At 34.7% G+C, this 20991-nt stretch overlaps 1 protein-coding gene across 6 annotated transcripts in view; it reads right to left on the bottom strand.

The window, feature by feature from the left end:
• Positions 1–20991, bottom strand: part of SPPL2A (signal peptide peptidase like 2A) — a 53361-nt gene that overhangs the window by 12857 nt on the left and 19513 nt on the right. For 4 of the 6 annotated variants that reach the window (XM_082450121.1, XM_082450119.1, XM_082450118.1 and 1 more), the window contains 10 exons: positions 20823–20956; positions 16746–16897; positions 11900–11996; positions 11372–11473; positions 10288–10369; positions 9395–9469; positions 4706–4762; positions 4457–4510; positions 3926–4028; positions 987–1061 (listed from right to left, as the gene is read on the bottom strand). In XM_082450121.1, the coding sequence (XP_082306247.1) occupies positions 987–1061; positions 3926–4028; positions 4457–4510; positions 4706–4762; positions 9395–9469; positions 10288–10369; positions 11372–11473; positions 11900–11996; positions 16746–16897; positions 20823–20956 (931 nt within the window). Of the gene's footprint in view, positions 1–986; positions 1062–2579; positions 2645–3925; positions 4029–4456; positions 4511–4705; positions 4763–9394; positions 9470–10287; positions 10370–11371; positions 11474–11899; positions 11997–16745; positions 16898–20822; positions 20957–20991 lie in introns of those variants that run through there. The other 2 variants (XR_014260640.1, XM_082450120.1) reach the window with 2 other exon arrangements.

The raw sequence follows: 20991 nt of genomic DNA, 5'->3' as shown, positions 1-20991 counted from the left end.
ATGTACACTTTTAATTTACTAGATTTAATTCCACTGTGGAATTGAAAACCTTCCTAGAACAGTATCTAAATGGCTCTAGTGCAGGCCATTTACCTAAGAATAAAGAACTTTGGTGTACAGACTTTGAGATATCTATTTGATATGTTCAGAAGCAGAAAAGTATTTTTTGGCTTACAGCCTGTTCCTGTCTGTTTTTGATAATAGAAATAAAAGGATGAGTGACAACTACTGCTGCTGTCCCAGGTGAAATGTTATTGTGCCATAAATTTATTTATATTAATATGTAATTATTATACCGTATTTTTAAAGATTATTTATTTATTTATTTATTTATTTAATTTATTTTTGGCTGCATCGGATCTCAGTTGGGGCACGTGGGATCTTCGTTGAGGCACACAGGATCTTTCGTTGCAGCGTATGGGCTTCTCTCTAGCTGTGGTGTACGGGTTCTCTCTCTCTAGTTGTGGCACACATGCTCCAGGGTGCATGGGCTCTGTAGTTGTGGCGTGTGGGCTCTGTAGTTTGCTGTATGCAGGCTCTCTAGCTGAGGTGAGTGAGCTCAGTAGTTGCGGCACATGGGCTTAGTTGCCCCACAGCATGTGGGATCTTAGTTCCCTGACCAGGGATCGAACCCATGTCCCCTGCATTGGAAGGTGGATTCTTTAACAGTATAGGGACCACCAGGGAAGTCCCTATACTGTATTTTTAAAAAATCTAGTATTATAGAATTTATTGACTACTTACGTGCCATGTACTTTAATAAGCATTTTATGTGTAGAACCTGAAGTTTTTCTTTCACATATAATTTCCTTTTTAAACCTCAAAAACCTTGTGATATAGGTAGTAAAGTATAATTATCTTTTTGATGGAAAAAACATGTCTGATTCATTAATGGTGAAGAATTAGAATCCAGGACTCCTTATTTTTAGACCTTTTCCTACAGACAGTACAATTCAATATAATAAAAAGAAAAAGCAAAAACTTACCAACTGTGGAGGAAACATAGTATATAGAAGAACCAGCCTGAACATCAAATCTTCTACAGTATGCAATCAACAGGCCTAAAAAAACACTCTACATTATTTTCTTAAAACAACAACAGCAACACAAATTCAACTGTTAACTATGGCAATAGAACATGTTGTATTGTATCTAACCTTCATTTTTGCATCATTAGAACATTAAACTACCTCAAATTCTGGACAAAATTTTACATGCTGATGTGGTTTTTTTTGTTTTTTTTTTAAACTTTTTTTTTGGGTTTATTTATTTTATTTATTTACTTATTTATGGCTGTGTTGGGTCTTCGTTTCTGTGCGAGGGTTTTCTCTAGTTGTGGCAAGCGGGGGCCACTCTTCATCGTGGTGCGCGGGCCTCTCACCATCACGGCCTCTCTTGTTGCGGAGCACAGGCTCCAGACGCGCAGGCTCAGTAACTGTGGCTCACGGGCCTAGCTGCTCCGTGGCATGTGGGATCCTCCCAGACCAGGGCTCGAACCCGTGTCCCCTGCACCGGCAGGCAGACTCCCAACCACTGCGCCACCAGGGAAGCCCCATGCTGATGTTTTTAAACTTAATACCATATATTAAACATTTTCCTAAGCCATTAAACAGTCTTTAAAGATATGATTTTTATTAGCTGCTTAATATTCCATGTCATGGAGAAATTTTTCTAATATTTCTGTGGTATCAGTTGTAATGTTTCTTCTTTCACTTATAACTTTATTGATTTGGACCCTCTCTCTTTTTTTCTTGGTTAGTCTAGCTAAAGGTTTGTCAATGTTGTTTATCTTTTTAAAGATTCAACTCTTAGCTATGTTCATCTTTCCTATTATTTTCCTGTTCTCTATTTATTTTTGCTCTAATCTTTATTATTTTCTTCATTCTGCTAACTTTGGGCTTAGTTTGTTCTTCTTTTTCTAGTTCTTGTAGGTGTGAAGAAAGGTTGTTTATTTGAGATCTTTCTATTTTCTTGATGTATATGCTTATCAGTATAAACTTCTTAGAACTGCTTTTGCTGCATCCCATAAGTTTTGAAATGTTGTGCTTCTCTTTTCATTTGTCTCACAACACATTTTTACTTCTCTTTTAATATTTTCTTTGATCCACTGGTTGTTCAGGAGTGTGTGTTAATATCTATGTGTTTGTGAATTTTCCAGTTATCCTCCTGTTACTGATTTCTAGTTTCATACCACTGTGGTCAGAAAATATACTTGGTATGATTTCAATCTTCTTAAATTTGCTAAGATTTGTTCTGTGGCCTAACATATGATCTAGCCGAGAAAACGTTACCTGTGTGTTTCGGAAATATGTGTATTATGCTGTTGTTGGATGGAATATTCTGTATATGTCTCTAGTCTATTTGGTTTCTAGTGCTGACAAAAATTTTTACATGTATTATCAAAAAAAAATGTATTGAAAGAGCATCAAGGAAGACAATTTCAAATTGTGAGCAAAGAATCTCTTTTCCAAGGAGAATAAAATAATTTGGAATTTTAATACAGAGAGTTCAAATGGCAATGAAATATAAGCTCTAATTTGTAAGCATGCAAGTATACAGGAAAAAAAACATTTTATTACCTCTTTAAGAAATGTGTTGAACCTCTCCAAAGAAGAAATGTCAGACTGTATTTATTTGCTAAACACTATTATGAAACAGTAAGAATGACATTCAACTGCTTAAAAAAATCAGAAAATAATTTTACTATCTTTATTAGTTGTTTCCGTTAATTAGTTTTGGTCCTTACATAATTAATCAAATACGGTTCTTGGTAGTTCCTTGTGATTTTTTACTATATTTGCTGTTTAATCAACATTTCCATACATTAAAAACAGTGATACCCATCCCCCCAAATTAGAATTTAGCTTTTAGAATTAAGTCACATATTATCAAAAACTCTGCTTTTTGGGGAAATATTTGTTAGTGACCTTCGACATTTACTTCAAGAATGCAGTATTTACATACGATCACACTATTTTCACCAATTCTATGCTATGTGCTTTTTATAGCACATGGTGTGGGACTGGTAAAGTTGGGGATAAGTTTAAAGATATTCAAGAAACCTTAAGTTTACTCAACAGAATGCTTTCCCTACTTTATCAATTATGTGAACGGAGACTCACTGAGCTAAGAGAGCGGCTACACTGGTCTTTGCCATCCAGCTCACACGGCAACACTTTTTGCTTATCTCTCTATCCAGCTTTACTATGTCAATGAAAGGGCTTTTTCAGAAGAGCCAGTACCCTTTACCCAGCCACAGGCAGTTAGTACATAAGGAGACTATAAGAAAAGTGAGGAAGGAAAAACTCTCAGCTGATTGAGAAACATTATTAATTATTTCTACACTATGTTATTCCTGGGCTGGGATTAACTTTATTCTACAAGTAGCCCAGTGAGGAAAATAATGCAGAACTGCAATAACTGTCAGAGAAGACATGCTAGGAGAAGGTGATCAATTTCCACCACATGCTGTATTTTTTTTTGCATTATAGGGCCCTACAAGCTGTTGTTGTTCTACTATGTTTTTCCTCTTGGTCATGACCTTGCTTAGTATTCCTAAACCACTTTTCCTAGAATATAACTATTATTTTATTATGATACATTTGGTAATATTAAATTCAACTTTTAAAAGGGGATTTGTTATATACTCTCTTGGGAAAGAAGGTCAAACTGATACTAGTTACTTCTTCTAAGACACTTTTTGAGCCATGGAAAATATACTTTGGTTGTTACTATTTGGGCTTTATCTTCTATCCCCCAGAACACTTTTTCTCCGTCTCTGTCTCTGTGGCTGATCGCAGCTCTAGCTATAGCCAGAAATACTTAATACAGAGTAGGTAACTTTTAACATTTGACATTTGATACTATAGATTTGACAATGTTAAACCATCGGTATATTTCCACTCAAATTGTTACAATCACTTACCTGGTACAATAATGTCTCCAAAACCCAATATTGAAACTGGCATGAGGCACACACTCATTACTGAGAAATAGGCCAGCTTTGGTACTCTGATGACTACTGGTAACTGTAATTACAAAAAAAAAAAAGAGGCCACCAATAAACCTCTTAGGAATCTTTACCCATATCTTTAGAAATGGAAGGATTGATATTAGAATAATTGTTTTAACATTTGAGAATTAACATTTTAGAAAAGCTTAGAATCAGAGAACATAAATTAGGCATATATATACTCTGAATTTATAGAAAGCTTGAAAGAAATAGATATGTAGTTTTGGAAAAACAAAACCCAACACACATGTAGGGTTAACAGTATTAATCCAGTATCCCCATATCTAACCTTTTTCTCTTTCCTTTTTACCAAAAATAGGACTCAGGCCTTGAAACTTTTTTTTTTTTTTTTTGGCAATCTGGATTTTTTTTCCCCAAAGAAGAGTCTTGTCTCAGAGGGTATGATTTAAAGTCCAATGAACATATCTGAAATACAATCCTTACTTTCTCATGGGGAGCTGAGGGTTGAGCAGTGGCTTCCACCAAGTTTCCATCATTCTAGGATGAAACCCAAGTCAATAGGTATTTAATAATTTAGAATAACTAATAAAAGGGCTATATTTTGTGAGAAATAAAGTTTTACAATACCTTAACATGCACTACGTGACCAATGAATTACACAAGAAGGCAAAATTATTAACTGGACACACACACATACACTGGCAGCCATTTGTATTTAATTGCCATCCCTACCTTTTCATTATTTCCAAAAGGTCCGGCTGCAAGTTCAACCATGATACTCTCACCATTCTAAAATTGAGAAGAAAGGTGAAAGAAATTGTTCAATCACTTAAAGGGAACAATCTGCCAGTGTTCAAGAAAGATTTGACCCCATGGCTTATGGCCTACTGTAAGCTGAGGAAAAATGGGTTGTAGACTGATTTTTTTCCTAAAACGGTCTCTGTAGATAGCAAAAATTGGAGTCATCTAAAAGAAATTTCATCTAGCATGCTGTTCCACTTTATCAGAGCTCAACAATTATCAGAAACTTACAGATAAACCACACAAAGATTATTCAATTGAGTTTAGCACTGATTTATGCTGACAACTAATAGCTAGCATTTCTAATGGGCTATAAATTTTAAGTGCTTTTAATTACATGATGTCATATACTATGTGCCCTTAGTCATTCTTAGCAATAACAACGAACAGAGACACAAGAAATATTGCAATTTTTTATATTTAGATTTGTAATAAATATTGGTAACTTTATGTACATTGGAACTTCCGACTACTCACCACAATAACAGTGAAGCCAAACTTGAAAAGACCCAGCCCTAAAGAACTTGAGAACATTTCTCTATCCTGACTCCTGTTCAGTTTCGGCCCTGCCTACTTTTTATGCACCAATCAAAACATTAACCTTAGCCGAAGTTTTTCTTTGTGTATGCCTAAGGTCTTTTTATGTGGGCTGTGTTTATTAAAAAGTTATTTCCTGACAGCCAAATCTACTGGGGGGAGGGAGAACATTTAGATGTAGCTACGACTGCATGAGCACCCATCCTACACTTCACATTATGATAAATACGTGCCCCAAATAGGTAGTGGGAAGATAAATAAATGCTGAATTTTAGGAAACTTTGATTGATTAGCTATACTGTTTGCCATGTGGGTGGGGTGCATAGGAGAAATTACTTGAGTATTTTTAAGAAGACTTAAAAATATTTTTAAGACTCACTGATACCTGCGCTGAGTAGAAAGAAGGATAAAATCCTTAGCTACAGAAATCTTTTCCTCATGTTAAGCTTCGGGTTACAGAAGGGTTAAATCACAGGAGTTTATGAAAATAAACTAATATTAAATACAGTTCTTTACAGCAAACTCCCATGATATGATTCAATTTCCAGATAGAGTTCACGTTGGTTCATTTTTGAATTGTTATTTAAAACATTTAACTGAAGACCATTATTGACATCCTCTTATACATTCAAAGATATCTGAGTAACTACTATTTGCAAGATACTATACCTAGTATGGTGGTAGATGAAAAAAAAAATGAAGACAGGCTCTTATTACCTGTACTCCTATGGCTACCTGCCCTGCCAACTCATTAGCAGTCTACTAATACCAGAGTCAAGAACATGTTTAGAACGTCTAATATTTAATCCTTGAAATTTTCAGTGAAAACCACAAAAATCAGAAATCACGTATCTAATTTTCATTTTGAGTTGCCTAACAAACAAACCAGACTGAGAAGAAGGTGTTAAGGTAAATCTACAACAGTGAACGCTAAAGAGCACTTCAACCTTTTCCAGTGGATCAGATTACTAGAAATCACATTCCTAGTCACTGGGAACAAAGAAGGAAAAAAAGAAGATGAAAAATTCCCTAAGCACAGAAGAAAGAAGACTCAAAGACATCTTTATTATTACCATATACCTTTTTTTTTATGGATGCTTGCAGTTTTTTTTTTTAACATCTTTGTTGGAGTATAATTGCTTTACAATGGTGTGTTAGTTTCTGCTTTATAACAAAGTGAATCAGTTATACATATACATATGTTCCCATATCTCTTCCCTCTTGCATCTCCCTCCCTCCTACCCTCCCTATCCCACCCCTCTAGGTGGTCACAAAGCACCGAGCTGATCTCCCTGTGCTATGCGGCTGCTTCCCACTAGCTATCTATTTTACGTTTGATAGAGTATATATGTCCATGCCACTCTCTCACTTTGTCACAGCTTACCCTTCCCCCTCCCCATATCCTCAAGTCCATTCTCTAGTAGGTCTGTGTCTTTATTCCCGTCTTGCCCCTAGGTTCTTCGTGACCTTTTTTTTTTTTCTTAGATTCCATATATATGTGTTAGCATACGGTATTTGTTTTTCTCTTTCTGACTTACTTCACTCTGTATGACAGACTCTAGGTCCATCCACCTCACTACAAATAACTCAATTTCGTTTCTTTTTATGGCTGAGTAATATTCCATTATATATGTGCCACATCTTCTTTATCCATTCATCTGCTGATGGACACTTAGGTTGAACAGTATGGAGGTTCATTAAAAAACTAAAAATAGAACTACCATACGACCCAGCAATCCCACTACTGGGCATATACCCTGAGAAAACCAGAACTCAAAAAGAGTCATGTACCAAAATGTTCATTGCAGCTCTATTTACAACAGCCAGGACATGGAACCATATACCCTTAAAATACTAAAACCTTTTATGTGTAGCGAATGGACATAGTTTGCTGGCAGACATGTTTGGCATTTATAAAGTGATACTAGTGTTAAAACAGAATGGAAAAATTATTTGTTAAAGAGTTTAGTTAGGGGCTTCCCTGGTGATGCAGTGGTTAAGAATCTGCCTGCCAATGCAGGGGACACGGGTTCGAGCCCTGGTCCGGGAAGATCCCACATGCCGTGGAGCAACTAAGCCTGTGTGCCACAACTACTGAGCCTGCGCTCTAGAGCCTGCGTGCCACAACTAGTAAGCCCACGTGCTGCAACTACTGAGCCCATGTGCCGCATCTACTGAAGCCTGCACGCTCTAGAGCCTGTGCTCTCCAACAAGAGAAGATACCTCAATAAGAAGCCCGTGCACCACAGTGAACAGTAGCCCCCACTCGCCGCATCTACAGAAAGCCCACGCACAGCAACGAAGACCCAATGCAGCCAAAAATAAATAAAGAGTTTAGTTATAGTTTATAGCTATGTCCACTGTGCAATATATGTATCATATGGTATGACTACGCGTTGACTTATGGAAATGGCTTTGTAGAGAGAGTGCTTTACTTTCATTATGAGATCTCTGATGGAGTGACTTATAGAAACATTTTTTTTTTAACCAAATAAATTGACACAAGCTAGAACAGCTTTGGATAGAACTTTAAAATACGCGTTAGTAAATTAACAATTTTTGTTATAATCCATAATACTAGTGCTATGCTTTTTTAGGTTACTATTGCAAATGAAGTCAGTGAGCCAGATGGCTCATCATTAAAGCATGGAAATGTGCTAATGTTTTGGGACAGTTAACTACATTCGTTACCTAGTTGCAATTTTAGCTCCCCAATGGAGCACATGTTTGTCTTATGCCATTATAGCAAATATCAGAAATGCAGAGATTTCACAGATAGTAGGGGCTAAAGAATAAAGAACTACTAGGGAAAAAAGCAGTGATTATAATATCAAACACTAAATATATGAGAGTGACAAAGGATAATGAAATGATATAAAGTTACAAAGCAAGACTCAAAGTGGGGAAAGTGGAAGAATTAAGCAATAATTAATAATATGTTCATGAGATAGGAATAGGCACAAGGTAGAAAAACTGGGCAACGAAGGACTACCACACTCATCCAACACCTCTCCCTTATTCTAAGAACAGCACCAGGATTTTATTGAGGAGCTAGTGGTAAAGCTGGGAAGAGATGACCTATTTTTTTTTTTAATTTACTTTCATTTATTCCAAGGATATTTATTGATCACTTATGAGGGTCAAAACACATGAGAAAAGTAAAAATACAAATATGAGGACAAATATAATTTATAAGTGAAGGGACTATTATTTGTGTTACAATAATTACTTTCAAATTCATTCATAGCAGAATTTATTAAGATTTAAAACGTGACAAGTGATTCCAGATTTTTGATCAGTCAACATTCGACAGATATTTGAGTGCTATGATTCTAACCTCATGGGAAAAGCCAGTCTGAGACAATGAACAGACGGACAGAAGCAGAAAGGAAGAGCATGTGCCCCTGAGTCTAGTTTCTCCTGAGGCCAGGCCCACCCTGGTCTTTGCACATGTCCTGGGTAGATGGGACCTCTTTCATATAGAAAGGTTAGGTCACATGTCCTGGGTAGATGGGACCTCTTTCATATAGAAAGGTTAGGTTGGGTTCCGGCAGTGGCAACCAAAAGAATCCTACTGATGGAAAGAGAGTATGGAATGCTAGCAATACTCCCTCACCTAACTCATTAGGAAACTGAGGGCTAAGTGACTAGCAGCCCAGGGTTATAAAGTTACAGACCTACACTTTAGGTCTTCAGACTTTCAGTGTGGTGCTCTTTCTTAGTCTCACACTAGGGTTACAGAAATGAAAGTAGCAATGACACTTTTTTATTCTTTTTGCTGTCTGTATTCTCTATAGCACATATTTATTGGTTTACAATAAGAAGAAAAGTTACTTTAAAATGGGTAGGAAGAAAATTTATAGATATTCTCGTGTTTACATCAATCAGGACAGATTTTTTTATTTAGCAGAATGGCTTAAAGGCTTAAAAATATCCTCTATTAAAAGGCCAATTTCAATGATAATTCTCTTAAGAGAATTAAAACTCAGTCAGTGGTAAACATCTGCAAAATCAATACGCTAAGAGCATGTTTAAGACTCTCATCTTTTAGCATGTTTCTCATGGATTTCAAAAATATCATACCTTTGTGATGAATGGCGTTATGAAAACAAAAAATACATCATAGAGGAGAAGAAGGCTTAGAAGTATCACACATGACTGTTGAAGAAAGAAACAAATTTAAAGGTCAAACTTCCCATATCTAAATTAAGAGATATTATTTTACAAATAAACATGTAACATACATTTGAACACTTTTTAAAGGCATTTAATGTTATTACTATTTGTAGTTTTATTCTACAAATCACATTCAAACTTTTATCTGCTTTAAGTCATTCTTTAAAAAAAAAATCACTGAAGGACCTCCCTGGTGGTCCAGTGGTTAAGACTCCGCGCTCCCAATGCAGCGGGCCTGGGTTCAACCCCTGGTCAGGGAACTAGATCCCACATGCATGCCGCAACTAAGAGTTTGCAAGCCACAACTAAGGAGCTGGTGAGCCGCAGCTAAGGAGCCCGCCGGCCGCAACTAAGGAGCACACATGCCGCAACCAAGGAGCAGGCAAGCTGCAACTAAGGAGCCCATGAGCTGCAACTAAGGAGCTGCCTGCCGCAACTAAGGAGCCCACACACAAAAAAATCACTGAATCAAAGAAATGTTCTTCCCTGATATTTAGTCTTGCACAGATTATATGAATTTGGCATATTATATGAATGAGTAAAAATATTTTAGCTAGCAAATCAGTGGTTGCTTGGGGTTGGGGATTAGGATTGACTGCTAAAGGGCATGATAGAGCTTTTGAAAAGATAAGGAATATTCTCTAATTGATTGGGATGGTGGTTACAAAGTTACATATTTGTAAAATTTCAACAATCTGTACACTTGAAATGGGTGCACTTAATTATATGTAAATTATACCTTAATAAAGTTGTTTTAAAAAGAAAAAAATTATTTTAGCTAGCAAAGTAGTATACTTTACCTTGAAGTTGGGTAACTTCAGTGTTTTAATTAAATTCAGACAGAAAGCAATCCCTAAGATATCCTGTAAAATCCAAGCCCACCTAAAATCAAAAGAAATTACTCTATTGTTTTACTCAGTTATTTTTAAATGGAACATTTCAAAAGAAACAGATCACTAAAGTAATACTGTTCAATTGCTATGATGTGAGTATTCAATTATTAAGCAGCAATTATAACAACAGAAAAACCTCTTATATTCTCCATATTTAGTAATTTACTGTCCTAGTAGAATAATGAATACTACTACTACACTAAGAAAAAGTTGAAAGGCTACCTCAGAAGAATGTATATCAGACATAAGTGCATATTTATCCTTAATCTTTGAACTTATACATGTCTCTTTTAAGAAAGGTAGCTCATAACAAAGGACATTGATGTTAATATACATCCAGATAGCTAAAACATAAAGGAAATGAGAGCTATACAACATACTCTAGCAGAAAGTGACAACTGACATGAATAATTATCAATTGATTATCATATCTGAAGCTGCTTAAAATTGTATGAGCTTTGCTCCCAAACTTTAGGCTGTTAAATCCTTTTGGGTATTAATAATTTTATTAATAAACTGTTAAATTTTTTTTCTGGTTATTCTTCCTGCAAATGGACAGATACCTGTATATTTCCTGATATTTCCTTTCTCACATGAAAGGCAGCATACTCTAGATATTCTTTCATATTTTGCTTTTTTCACTTAAAAATATATCCTGGAAATCACTGCATATTAATTCAGAGAGATATTCATTCTTTACAGCTGCATTGCACTCCATTGTGTGGCTATGCCATAATTAAGTACATTTTTGAAGCGTATTTCAGCTTAGATGTTTAAATCCTAATTCATTATTTCCTTCTCTAGACAACCTCAAATCCATTAGCACAAGATCTGTTTATTTAAGAATATATTTAGCATGTTTCAAGACTATGATGTTCTGGGATAAAAGCCAAAAAAATCCATAATAATCATAATGAACAATTATCAAGGCAAGATATAAAATAATCCATCCTTAGACTAATCTAAAAGCAAATACAATGAGTATTCATACCTATCTTCATTTCGAAATACACCCCAAACAACAGCTATTGCTATGCACAGTCCAGAGAGAAAAATAAGTCTCACTTCAATGCTTTTGCCACGACACATAATCCTAAAAGAGAGATTGAAATAGGTTAATTTACCCTGTAGATGAAACACAATGTTCAGTTAATGTGACAAATCAATGTTAGCCACGGTGACAAGAAAACTTTTTAAATATCAATTTAAAAGTCTTGATTTTAAGTACAACAAATGATACATAATAAAATATTTATCAGTTCAGTAGAACTATGATGATGAAAATGCTTTATATCTGTGCTGTCCAATACTGTAGCCACTAGCAACATGTGGTTATTTAGCACTTGAAATGTGGATAATGGGCAACTGAATTTTTAATTTTATTATTTTAATTATTTTAAATTAAAATAGCGACGTGCATATTGGACTGCACAGGTTTAAAATAACGCTCCTATTTTTCCTTGTATTATTTTAAATTACAAAAACCAACATTATAGGCTTCCTCATAAGAGATACATACATGCACTGTCCACATGGTATCTTCTGAATTAGTGCAGCAAGACAGTTGTACAGACTCATCGCTGATGCTATGCAGAAAATTGCTATCATAACATAAACTAGAAAAAAAAAGACACTAAATTATATGAGAACAGAAAGAAACATGATAAGAAAATATTTATACAATCAATATTAATTCTTTAGCTTTTTTACTGGATCATAATACTTTCAATGCAGAGACCATACCATAATCTGAATTGGTTACTAAACTGAAAATATTTAGATCTTGAGCTTTAAGGGTGGGTATTTTATGTGTTGTTTTAGTTCCATTACACACTGGTAGGATTTCTTTAGGGGCTGAAGCTGGCTCCACATTTTCTTTTTTAAAAAATTTACTATTTTTTTTTTTTTTATTGAACTATAGTTGATTTACAGTATTGTATTAGTTTCAGGTATACAGCTTCAGATTCTTTTCCATTATAGGTTATTACAAGATATTAAATATAGTTCCCTGTGCTATACAGTAAATCTTTGTTTATCTTTTTAATATACAGTGGTGTGTATCTGTTAATCCCATACTCCTAATTTATCCCTCCCCCTTCCCTTTCCCCTTTGGTAACCATAAGTTTCTTTTCTATGTCTGTGAGCCTGTTTCTGATTTGTAAATAAGTTGATTTGTATTATGTTTTAGATTCCACATATGTGATATCATATAATATTAGTCCTTCTGTCTGACTTACTTCACTTAGCATGACAATCTCTAGGTCCATCCATGTTACTGCAAATGGCATTATTTCATTCTTTTTAATGGCTGAATAATATTACACTGTGTGTGTGTGTGTGTGTGTGTGTGTGTGTGTGTGTGTGTGTGTATATATACATATATATACCACATCTTCTTTATCTATTCATCTATAGATGGGTACTTAGGTTGCTTTCATAATTTGGCTATTGTAAATAATGCTGCAATGAACATAGGGGTGCATATAACTTTTCCAATTAGGTTTTTGTTTTCTTAGAATAAATACCCAGAAGTGGAATTGCTGGATCATATGGTAGCTCTAATTTTAGTTTTTAGGGAACCTCCATACTGTTTTCATAGTGGCTGCACCAATTTACATTCCCACCAACAGTGTAGGAGGGTTTCCTTTTCTCCACACCCTCTCCAACATTTATTTGTAGACTTTTTGAAGATGGCCACTCTGACAGGTGTGAGATGAAACCTCATTGTAGTTTTGATTTGCATTTTTCTAATAATTAGCGATGTTGAGCATCTTCTCAAGTGCCTATTGACCATCTGTATGTCTTCTTTGGAGAAATGTCTATTTAGGTCTTCTGCCCATTTTTGGATGGGGTTGTCTGTTTTTTTGATATTGAGTTGTATGAGCTGTTTGTGTATTTTGGATATTAACCCCTTGTTGGTTGCATCTTTTGCAAATATTTTCTCCCAGTCCATAGGTTGTCTTTTCATTTTGTTTATGGTTTCCTTTGCTGTGCAAAAGCTTGTAAGTTTGATTAGGTCCCATTTGTTTATTTTTGCTTTTATTTCTTTTGCGCTCGGAGACTGATTTAAGAAAATATTGCTACGATTTATGTCAGTGGCTCTGCATTTTCTATCATTCAATGATTCAAACTCACATGTTTGTTAAAGACGTCTATAAAGTGAGTTGTAGACATTTGTGAGTATTTAATTTAAATGTAACGAATGGAGCAATTAATAAAACATTATAAATGCTTTTTAAATTGCAGCTTAAGGATGAGAACTGACACCTACCTTAGACGTTAATCATGATGTCTATATTTTCCTATGGTAGAATTTATCTCTAACAACTTTATATGTGGTAAAACTAAATCCACTTAAACAAACCTCTTTGTCTAGATACCATACTAAGGTAGTTAAAATTCACAAATTTTTTTTATATTAGCTATACTTATTTGAGAATTATTTAAAATTAAAAACATTTGATCTCACTATTGTTAAAAAGGGGGAGAAATTATTGTACTCTAAAAGTGTTCATTTTCTGAACTTTCTCAAAATTTCACAATGGAAATACAAATTTTAACTGAATTTTGAAAATTCCACTAGATTTCAGAAAACTATAACTCTGTTTTGTATGTGAGAAAAGAGAGTAAACTAGAGACAGTAAATAAGGGATAGACACTTTCTAATTGGTGATCTTGGACAAATTATTTTTTCGTTTCCTTATTATTCGTTATTGTTATTATTGGATATATATGGTAATCTGAGTAGTAAGATTGACAGTCAAAGATTGCCAAGTTGAGTTTGGTTAGTCATCCACCAAAGGTCTCCAACCCAACATTTAAAACTCTGGTGGAAATCATGCTCTGGAGGCCCTAAGAGAGTTTTAAGGTGTCGCATTCAATGTCATACTATACCTAAGAAAATGATTTGACATGAGAAAGAATTTGGTTAATATAACTATCTTTAGTTACTTTCTTGAGTATGACAACATAAAATGGTAAGGAGAACCTTAGCAATTTAGTACATTGAACATATTAAGAAATGGCAGCAATTTTAGCCATAACAAACCATTTGAAAGTATATTAAATCTTGCAATATCACACACCCTTGTCAGAGTCATAATTAAATCCCATGTCCTAGGATAACCATGAGGTTAATTGATCTTCCTCCTACATTGAAAATTACAGTTATAAGCAGGGTTAACTTTTTAAATAAGGATGAGTTTAAGGACATTCCTTACCAAAAATGCACACATGCTTTAGGGTAAGGTAGAAAAATCTCTTTTTTCTGTCATAGACCACTATATATATCAACTGAGGGTCAGACACAAACAATTGAAAGCTGAGAATTAAATCAGAAAAATTAGCTGTACAATGACGACCTAATACAAATATCACCCTGGTATCCACTCTCCCAGCAACATATTGAAATATGAGTGATATTCAAAGAAAAAGTTTTCTAATTGGAAATATATGTCCTAAGTATAGTTTTAAAACTGCTGCCATAGGACAGGAGAAATTGAACAATAAGCTGAAACTAACCTTGGGGCCTCAGTTTTCTAGTCCAGAAACTTATACTAATATTCTCTAAATAAGCATTGTAGCCTGTGGTGGTTTTTACAAAGGTTTTAAATTCTCATCAGGCACACTCTCTTTTTCCCTGGGCTCCCTCCTCTTTTTGCTATATGTAGGCCACAAATAGCAAATTTCCATCCTATCAGACCACTAAGAAGACTGGCCAGGGGATGGGCAAGCCATTATCCTACCTTTTTAAAGGAAAAAGTATAATTTATTCTCTAGACCACAGGCAAGTACCTGTGTGTTTTTAGATGTAGTATGATCTTAAATGTTTATATAAGTAAAACAAAATTGGAGCAATACAACATCTTGGTTTGCAAAATGACAAAAAGAACAAACCACACTTTGGGGGTAAGCACAAGCAATAAATTCGTAATTTGAATAATCTTCTATTTCATATAACTATGTATAGCCACCAAGAAATCCTTAGTCTGCTGCTTAGATACTGGCCTATTATGCTTTAACTGCAGAGAGGGAAACTTAGGGGCCATAGCCATTCTTTCAAGTCATCCATGAAGAAGTGTTCTTATTTCAAGACACAGTATATTTTTTTCCTTTTTTTTTTTTTTTAAATTGGGGTATAGTTGCTTTACAATGTTGTGCTAGCTTCTGCTGTACAGTGAAGTGAATCGGCTACATACATCCCCTCTTTTTTGGATTTCTTTCCTATCTAGGTCACCACAGAGCATTAGTAGAGTTCTCTGTGCTATACAGTAGGTTCTCATTAGTTATCTATTTTATACATATTAGTGTATATATGTCAATCCCAATCTCCCAATTCATCCCATCCTCCCTTCCCACCTTGGTGTCCATACGTTTGTGCTCTACATCTGTAGGACACACTACTTTTTAATTTTTACTATTTAAAAATTGTTTTCTTTTTTAAAAAAATTTTTATTGGGGTATAGTTGTTTTAAAATGTTGTGTTAGTTTCTACTGTACAGCAAAGTGAGGTAGACCTCCCTGTGCTATACAGCAGGTTCTTATTAGTCATCTATTTTATACATACTAGTGCATATATGTCAATCCCAATCTCCCAATTCACCCCATCCTCCCTTCCCACCTTGGTGTCCATACGTTTGTTCTCTACATCTGTAGGACACACTATTTTTAAATTTTCACTATTTTTAAAATTTTTTTCTTTTCTTTTTTTAAAATTTTTTTATTGGGGTATAGTTGTTTTAAAATGTTGTGTTAGTTTCTACTGCACAGCAAAGTGAAGTAGAGTTCCCTGTGCTATACAGCAGGTTCTTACTAGTTATCTATTTTATACATATTAGTGCATATATGTCAATCCCAATCTCCCAATTCATCCCATCCTCCCTTCCCACCTTGATGTCCATACGTTTGTTCTCTACATCTGTAGGACACACTATTTGTTAATTTTTACTATTTAAAAATTTTTTTTCTTTTCTTTTTAAAAAATTTTTTATTGGGGTATAGTTGTTTTAAAATGTTGTGTTAGTTTCTACTGCACAGCAAAGTGAAGTAGAGTTCCCTGTGCTATACAGCAGGTTCTTATTAGTCATCTATTTTATACATAGTAGTGTATACATGTCAATCCCAACCTCCCAGTTCATCCCACCACTACCCCCACACCGGACACAGTATTTTTTTAATTGGAATATTTTTTTCTTATCCCAAAGTAATAGGGGCCTAACACTTCTGACAGTTTAAAAAGTTCATATCACTCTTTAACTATTCACTTAAGTTCTCCAGGTAGAATGCCTTAAAGGAAAAGATGAATCTGGCAAAGTAAATAAAAAGATGTATGCTAAAAGTAGCAAATATAAAATATGATTTCTTACCCAACCATTTGTAGAAGAAATAAAGTAAGACCATCATAATACAGCAGATGACCACAAATATTACAACTGTTAGAGGACTAAAAGTAAAATATTCTTCCTTCTTTTTCCTCATTTCTCTATCTTCAGTGTTTGTCACTGCCTTCATGCTTTCCCTGCATAAACATAAACAGGAACTTCAGCAAATCTCTGCCAAGTATAGCTATTTTAAAAATCTATCTCTAATACCAACTTAGATTTGTTTCTGATTACAAAGTAATATACTTAAAAATTACACACCAAAAAGAAATATTTAATCTAGAAAGTAAAAACTCCCTATAATTCTACCCTCAAGAGTTGATCTGTTATTAACCACTAACTTTTGAAATAAAATTTTTTTCTGGAGGCATAATTGTTGAAACAGATGACATTTATTACATAAACAAATTAATGTTTATATTATCTAATTTGGAAACTACATTGACATAATAAGTTTCAAATGATAACCAATTCTTTTTATACACTTAATATTACCAACTTGCAGATAGGAAAGTACTTTTAAAATTAGCTTCTCTTCAATGTAAAACACTAAATTCTTCTCTCAGTCAACTCAGTATTTTCTATATGTCTGTTCAGTGCTCACTGACATATTATGAAGGATTCAAAAGGAGTTCAAGACATAGCTTTGTCCTACCTTGATATAAGATAGCAAAATAGTTTCTAATTCTCCCAACAACCTTGCTGGGTCACACAGCTAATAAAAGGCAGACACAGGAGTTGAAGAGGAAAGGGTCACAAGCTTCTTCTGTTGAGCAGTCAGTCTCTGTTCTGTCACCTAATTGTCTCTTCCCAGTTATATGGAACCCATTACGTACTTTTCCAGCTCCAGTTCCTTCAACTCTGGTCTACTAAATTCTGTTCCCTTTTCGTATATCCTGACCCTTTTCATCAGGTCCGGGCTCAATACAAACTTTAGGTTAAAAAAAGATTTATTTCTATGAAACTGTACATTTGCCAAACTGCTTATTTACCAACATGCCACTTTCTTATTAGAAAACTGTGGATTGGGATGGTTACTATTCTAGGCATCTGTGACTCTAGGGAGGCTGCCTGGGAAAAGAGCTGGGAGAGGGTTTGAGGAGAGACACACAGTACCTCCCTGAAACTGTAGAGCTGGATGACAGGGTATTAACAAAAGTTTCAATGAAAGTAGTATCTGAGTGGGAAAACATGCCAACCTTTGGTATCTATCATTGCAAACAGATTCATTTAAAGACATTTCTATCACAGAACATATATAAGCCATAATAATCAAAGAGTCATATATTCATATTCAGTGTACTAAAAAGCACCAGGCAATTTCTTGAAGGAAAACATATACTAGATTTATATCATGTTAAAATAATACAATTCATCTTTTTAAAAAATTGTACTCTTAAATCAGCTCAAGAGTCACATGCAATGGGAAGCTAAGCTTTCTTTCCTGCCATCTTGAGTTTATGATGAGAACCAGTTATAAGAAGGACTCATTATAATAGACTTTAACTCTCTACTGAAAAGTCTTTATACAGAATCAAGGCATTTTTCCCTTTTGCAAAAAGTACCTCTTTCATTTGGCAGGGTAATTCTGGGTTATGAGATCCTGTTCTGATAAATTTTCCATTCCCTAAGCCTTATTCTCTTTTCCCTTTTCTTTCAGTCTAACTCTCTTTACTTGCTAAATAACAGTCCTTGTGTTATTTTTTAAATTAAGATATAATTGACATAACATCATATTAGTTTCAGATGTATGACACGATTTGATATTTGTATACATTGCAAAATGATCACCACAATAAGTCTAGTTCACATCCATCACCACACAGTTAAAACATTTTTTTTTCTTGTGATGAGAACTTTTAAGAACTACTTTCTTAGTAACTTTCAAATATGCAGTACAGTATTATTAACTATAGTCACCATGCTGTACATTACATCCCCAGGACTTATTTATTTTATAACTGGATGTTTGTACCTTTTAAGCACCTTCACCCATTTTGCCCCCTCCCCACCTCCCCACCTCTGGTAACCACCAATCTGTTCTCTGCTCTATGAGTTCTTTTTTTTTTTTTTTAAGATTCCACACATAAATGAGATCATTTGGTATTTCTTTGTCTGACTTATTTCACTTAGCATAATGCCATCAAAATCCAGCCATGTTGTTGCGAACAGTCCTTATGTCCTCAATAATTCTACTTTTTAAGAAACTTTCTCCATTTTATTACTGATTCATACTCTCTTTCTCTATACTGTCACCCCACCACCACCAAAACACACTTAGTTCTTTCTATCTTTATCCTGCTCTTAGAATCAGCCTCCTCAATTTCAAAATCCATAATCCTGCAGGTAAAGGACATCTCCTCTCCCAACCTGGCTACTGAAGGCAACACATTCTTTGTTTTTGCCCATCATGTTTTATGAATAAAACAACTTATACGTGCTGCTCTCCGACCTCCAATTTTCTTGAGGAGGAACCTGCCCTGACATGTATATGAAGCTTGCCTTGTTAACTCAAAGTGTGGTCCATGGGCCAGTTTGTCAAAAATGCAGAGTCTCAGCATGCATCCCAAGCCTACTAAATCTGAATTTTTAAAAATTTTAATGAGCTCTCAAGACAGTTTGTATGCACATTACAGTTTGAGAAGCACTACTCTAGAGAAGAAACAATTTACATAATAATGTAAGTATAGTGAAGATGTATATTAAATGGAAAAACATTTTCAATGAATCAGTAGCTTTTGGGAAATTATTTATAAAGTTTCACCATATAATCTAGAAAATGATTTTGGAGATCTTACATACTATGCTTTATAAAGATTAATAATGAAGAAAAATAATGCTTACTCATGTGAAATCATGTGACTAATACATGCTGAAATGTGTTTTCCAAATACGTAAAATATTTTAAGCTCAATACTCTAGAAATCTATACTTGTTAAACCCTAGACTTCTCTCTTGATGAAAGTCAATCAAATTTTAGTACTTTAAGAAATTGCAAATAAGCTTATTAGCTTCGGCTAGCATCAAGTAAGCCCTTTTTAATGGAATCTATAGATCAATTCATAAGTGAATATATCGTCCTTTATGCATAAAATAATATGCTCCGAGCACAATTTTTTACTCAGAGTTATAAATATGAACTGATCCTTCTAAACTACATTGCTGGGACTTTCCTGGTGGTCCAGTGGTAAAGAATCTGCCCTATAATGCAGGGAATGCGGGTTCGATCCCTGGTCAGGGAACTAAGATCCCAAATGCCGCGGGGCAACTAAGCCTGTGTGCCACAACTACTGAGCTCACGCACCACAACTAGAGCCCGCATGCCGCAAACTACAGAGCCCATGTGCTCTGGAGCCTGTGAGCCACAACTAGAGAGAAGCCTGTGCCCCAACAAGAGATCCCGCATGGCTCAACGAAGATCCCGCGTACCACAACTAAGACCCGATGCAGCCAAAAATAAATTAAATAAATAAATAATAAATAAATCTTTAAAAAAATAAACTACATTGCTTGTTTTAGTCTATAGCCAAAGGTACGTAACTGTAAGAAGACTGGGCCTAGGTTGTTATTAAATAGAGAAATCTAAATTTCACATACATTTGGCATTTCTGTATTTAAATTAAAATATGGACATGTTTAATTAATATCCTTAGAATTCCTAAAGCATTAAATAGAATGATGAGGTCACATTGTAATGACTCAACTCAGGAGGAGCTGAAAAACTTCCCACCTTCTCTGTTTATTTTCTTCCAGTCTAAATAAATAGGCACATTAGAATGTTAACTATCTCCACCTTTTCTGGGAGAGGTAATTAAACATTTTAATTTAAGAGTCTTTGGTGAAATTTCAATGCTTCCCTGCCAGCAGAAGAACAAGAGGAACCTATGACTCCCTTCTTCTCAGTGAAAAGTTAAAGACCTGTATGAGGACAAACCTGCAATCTAATCGTCAGCACTATATTCTAAGAACAAGCAGAACTTTAAGTGTTGTTACACGATAAAATGATTAACAAACAATTTTTAACCATTTATCTTAAAAACAATGAAGTTTAATTAAGCTTACAATTCAATTAGTCCACTCCAGTATCCTCCTAATGCCACAGTGAACACAGCAATTACAAAAATAACCACCATAGTATAGTCAAAGTTAGGCCACGATGGAGAATACATTTTCACAGTAATGTTATCTCCGAGAGTCTGAAAGGCAAAATAACAGTTAATACACTGGAATT

This window comes from Balaenoptera physalus (genome assembly GCF_965194825.1).
Source record: "Balaenoptera physalus genome assembly, chromosome: 2".
NCBI lineage: Eukaryota > Metazoa > Chordata > Mammalia > Artiodactyla > Balaenopteridae > Balaenoptera > Balaenoptera physalus.
Note: the sequence above shows the minus strand (reverse complement) of the source record. Positions and strands in the feature narration are given on the sequence as shown.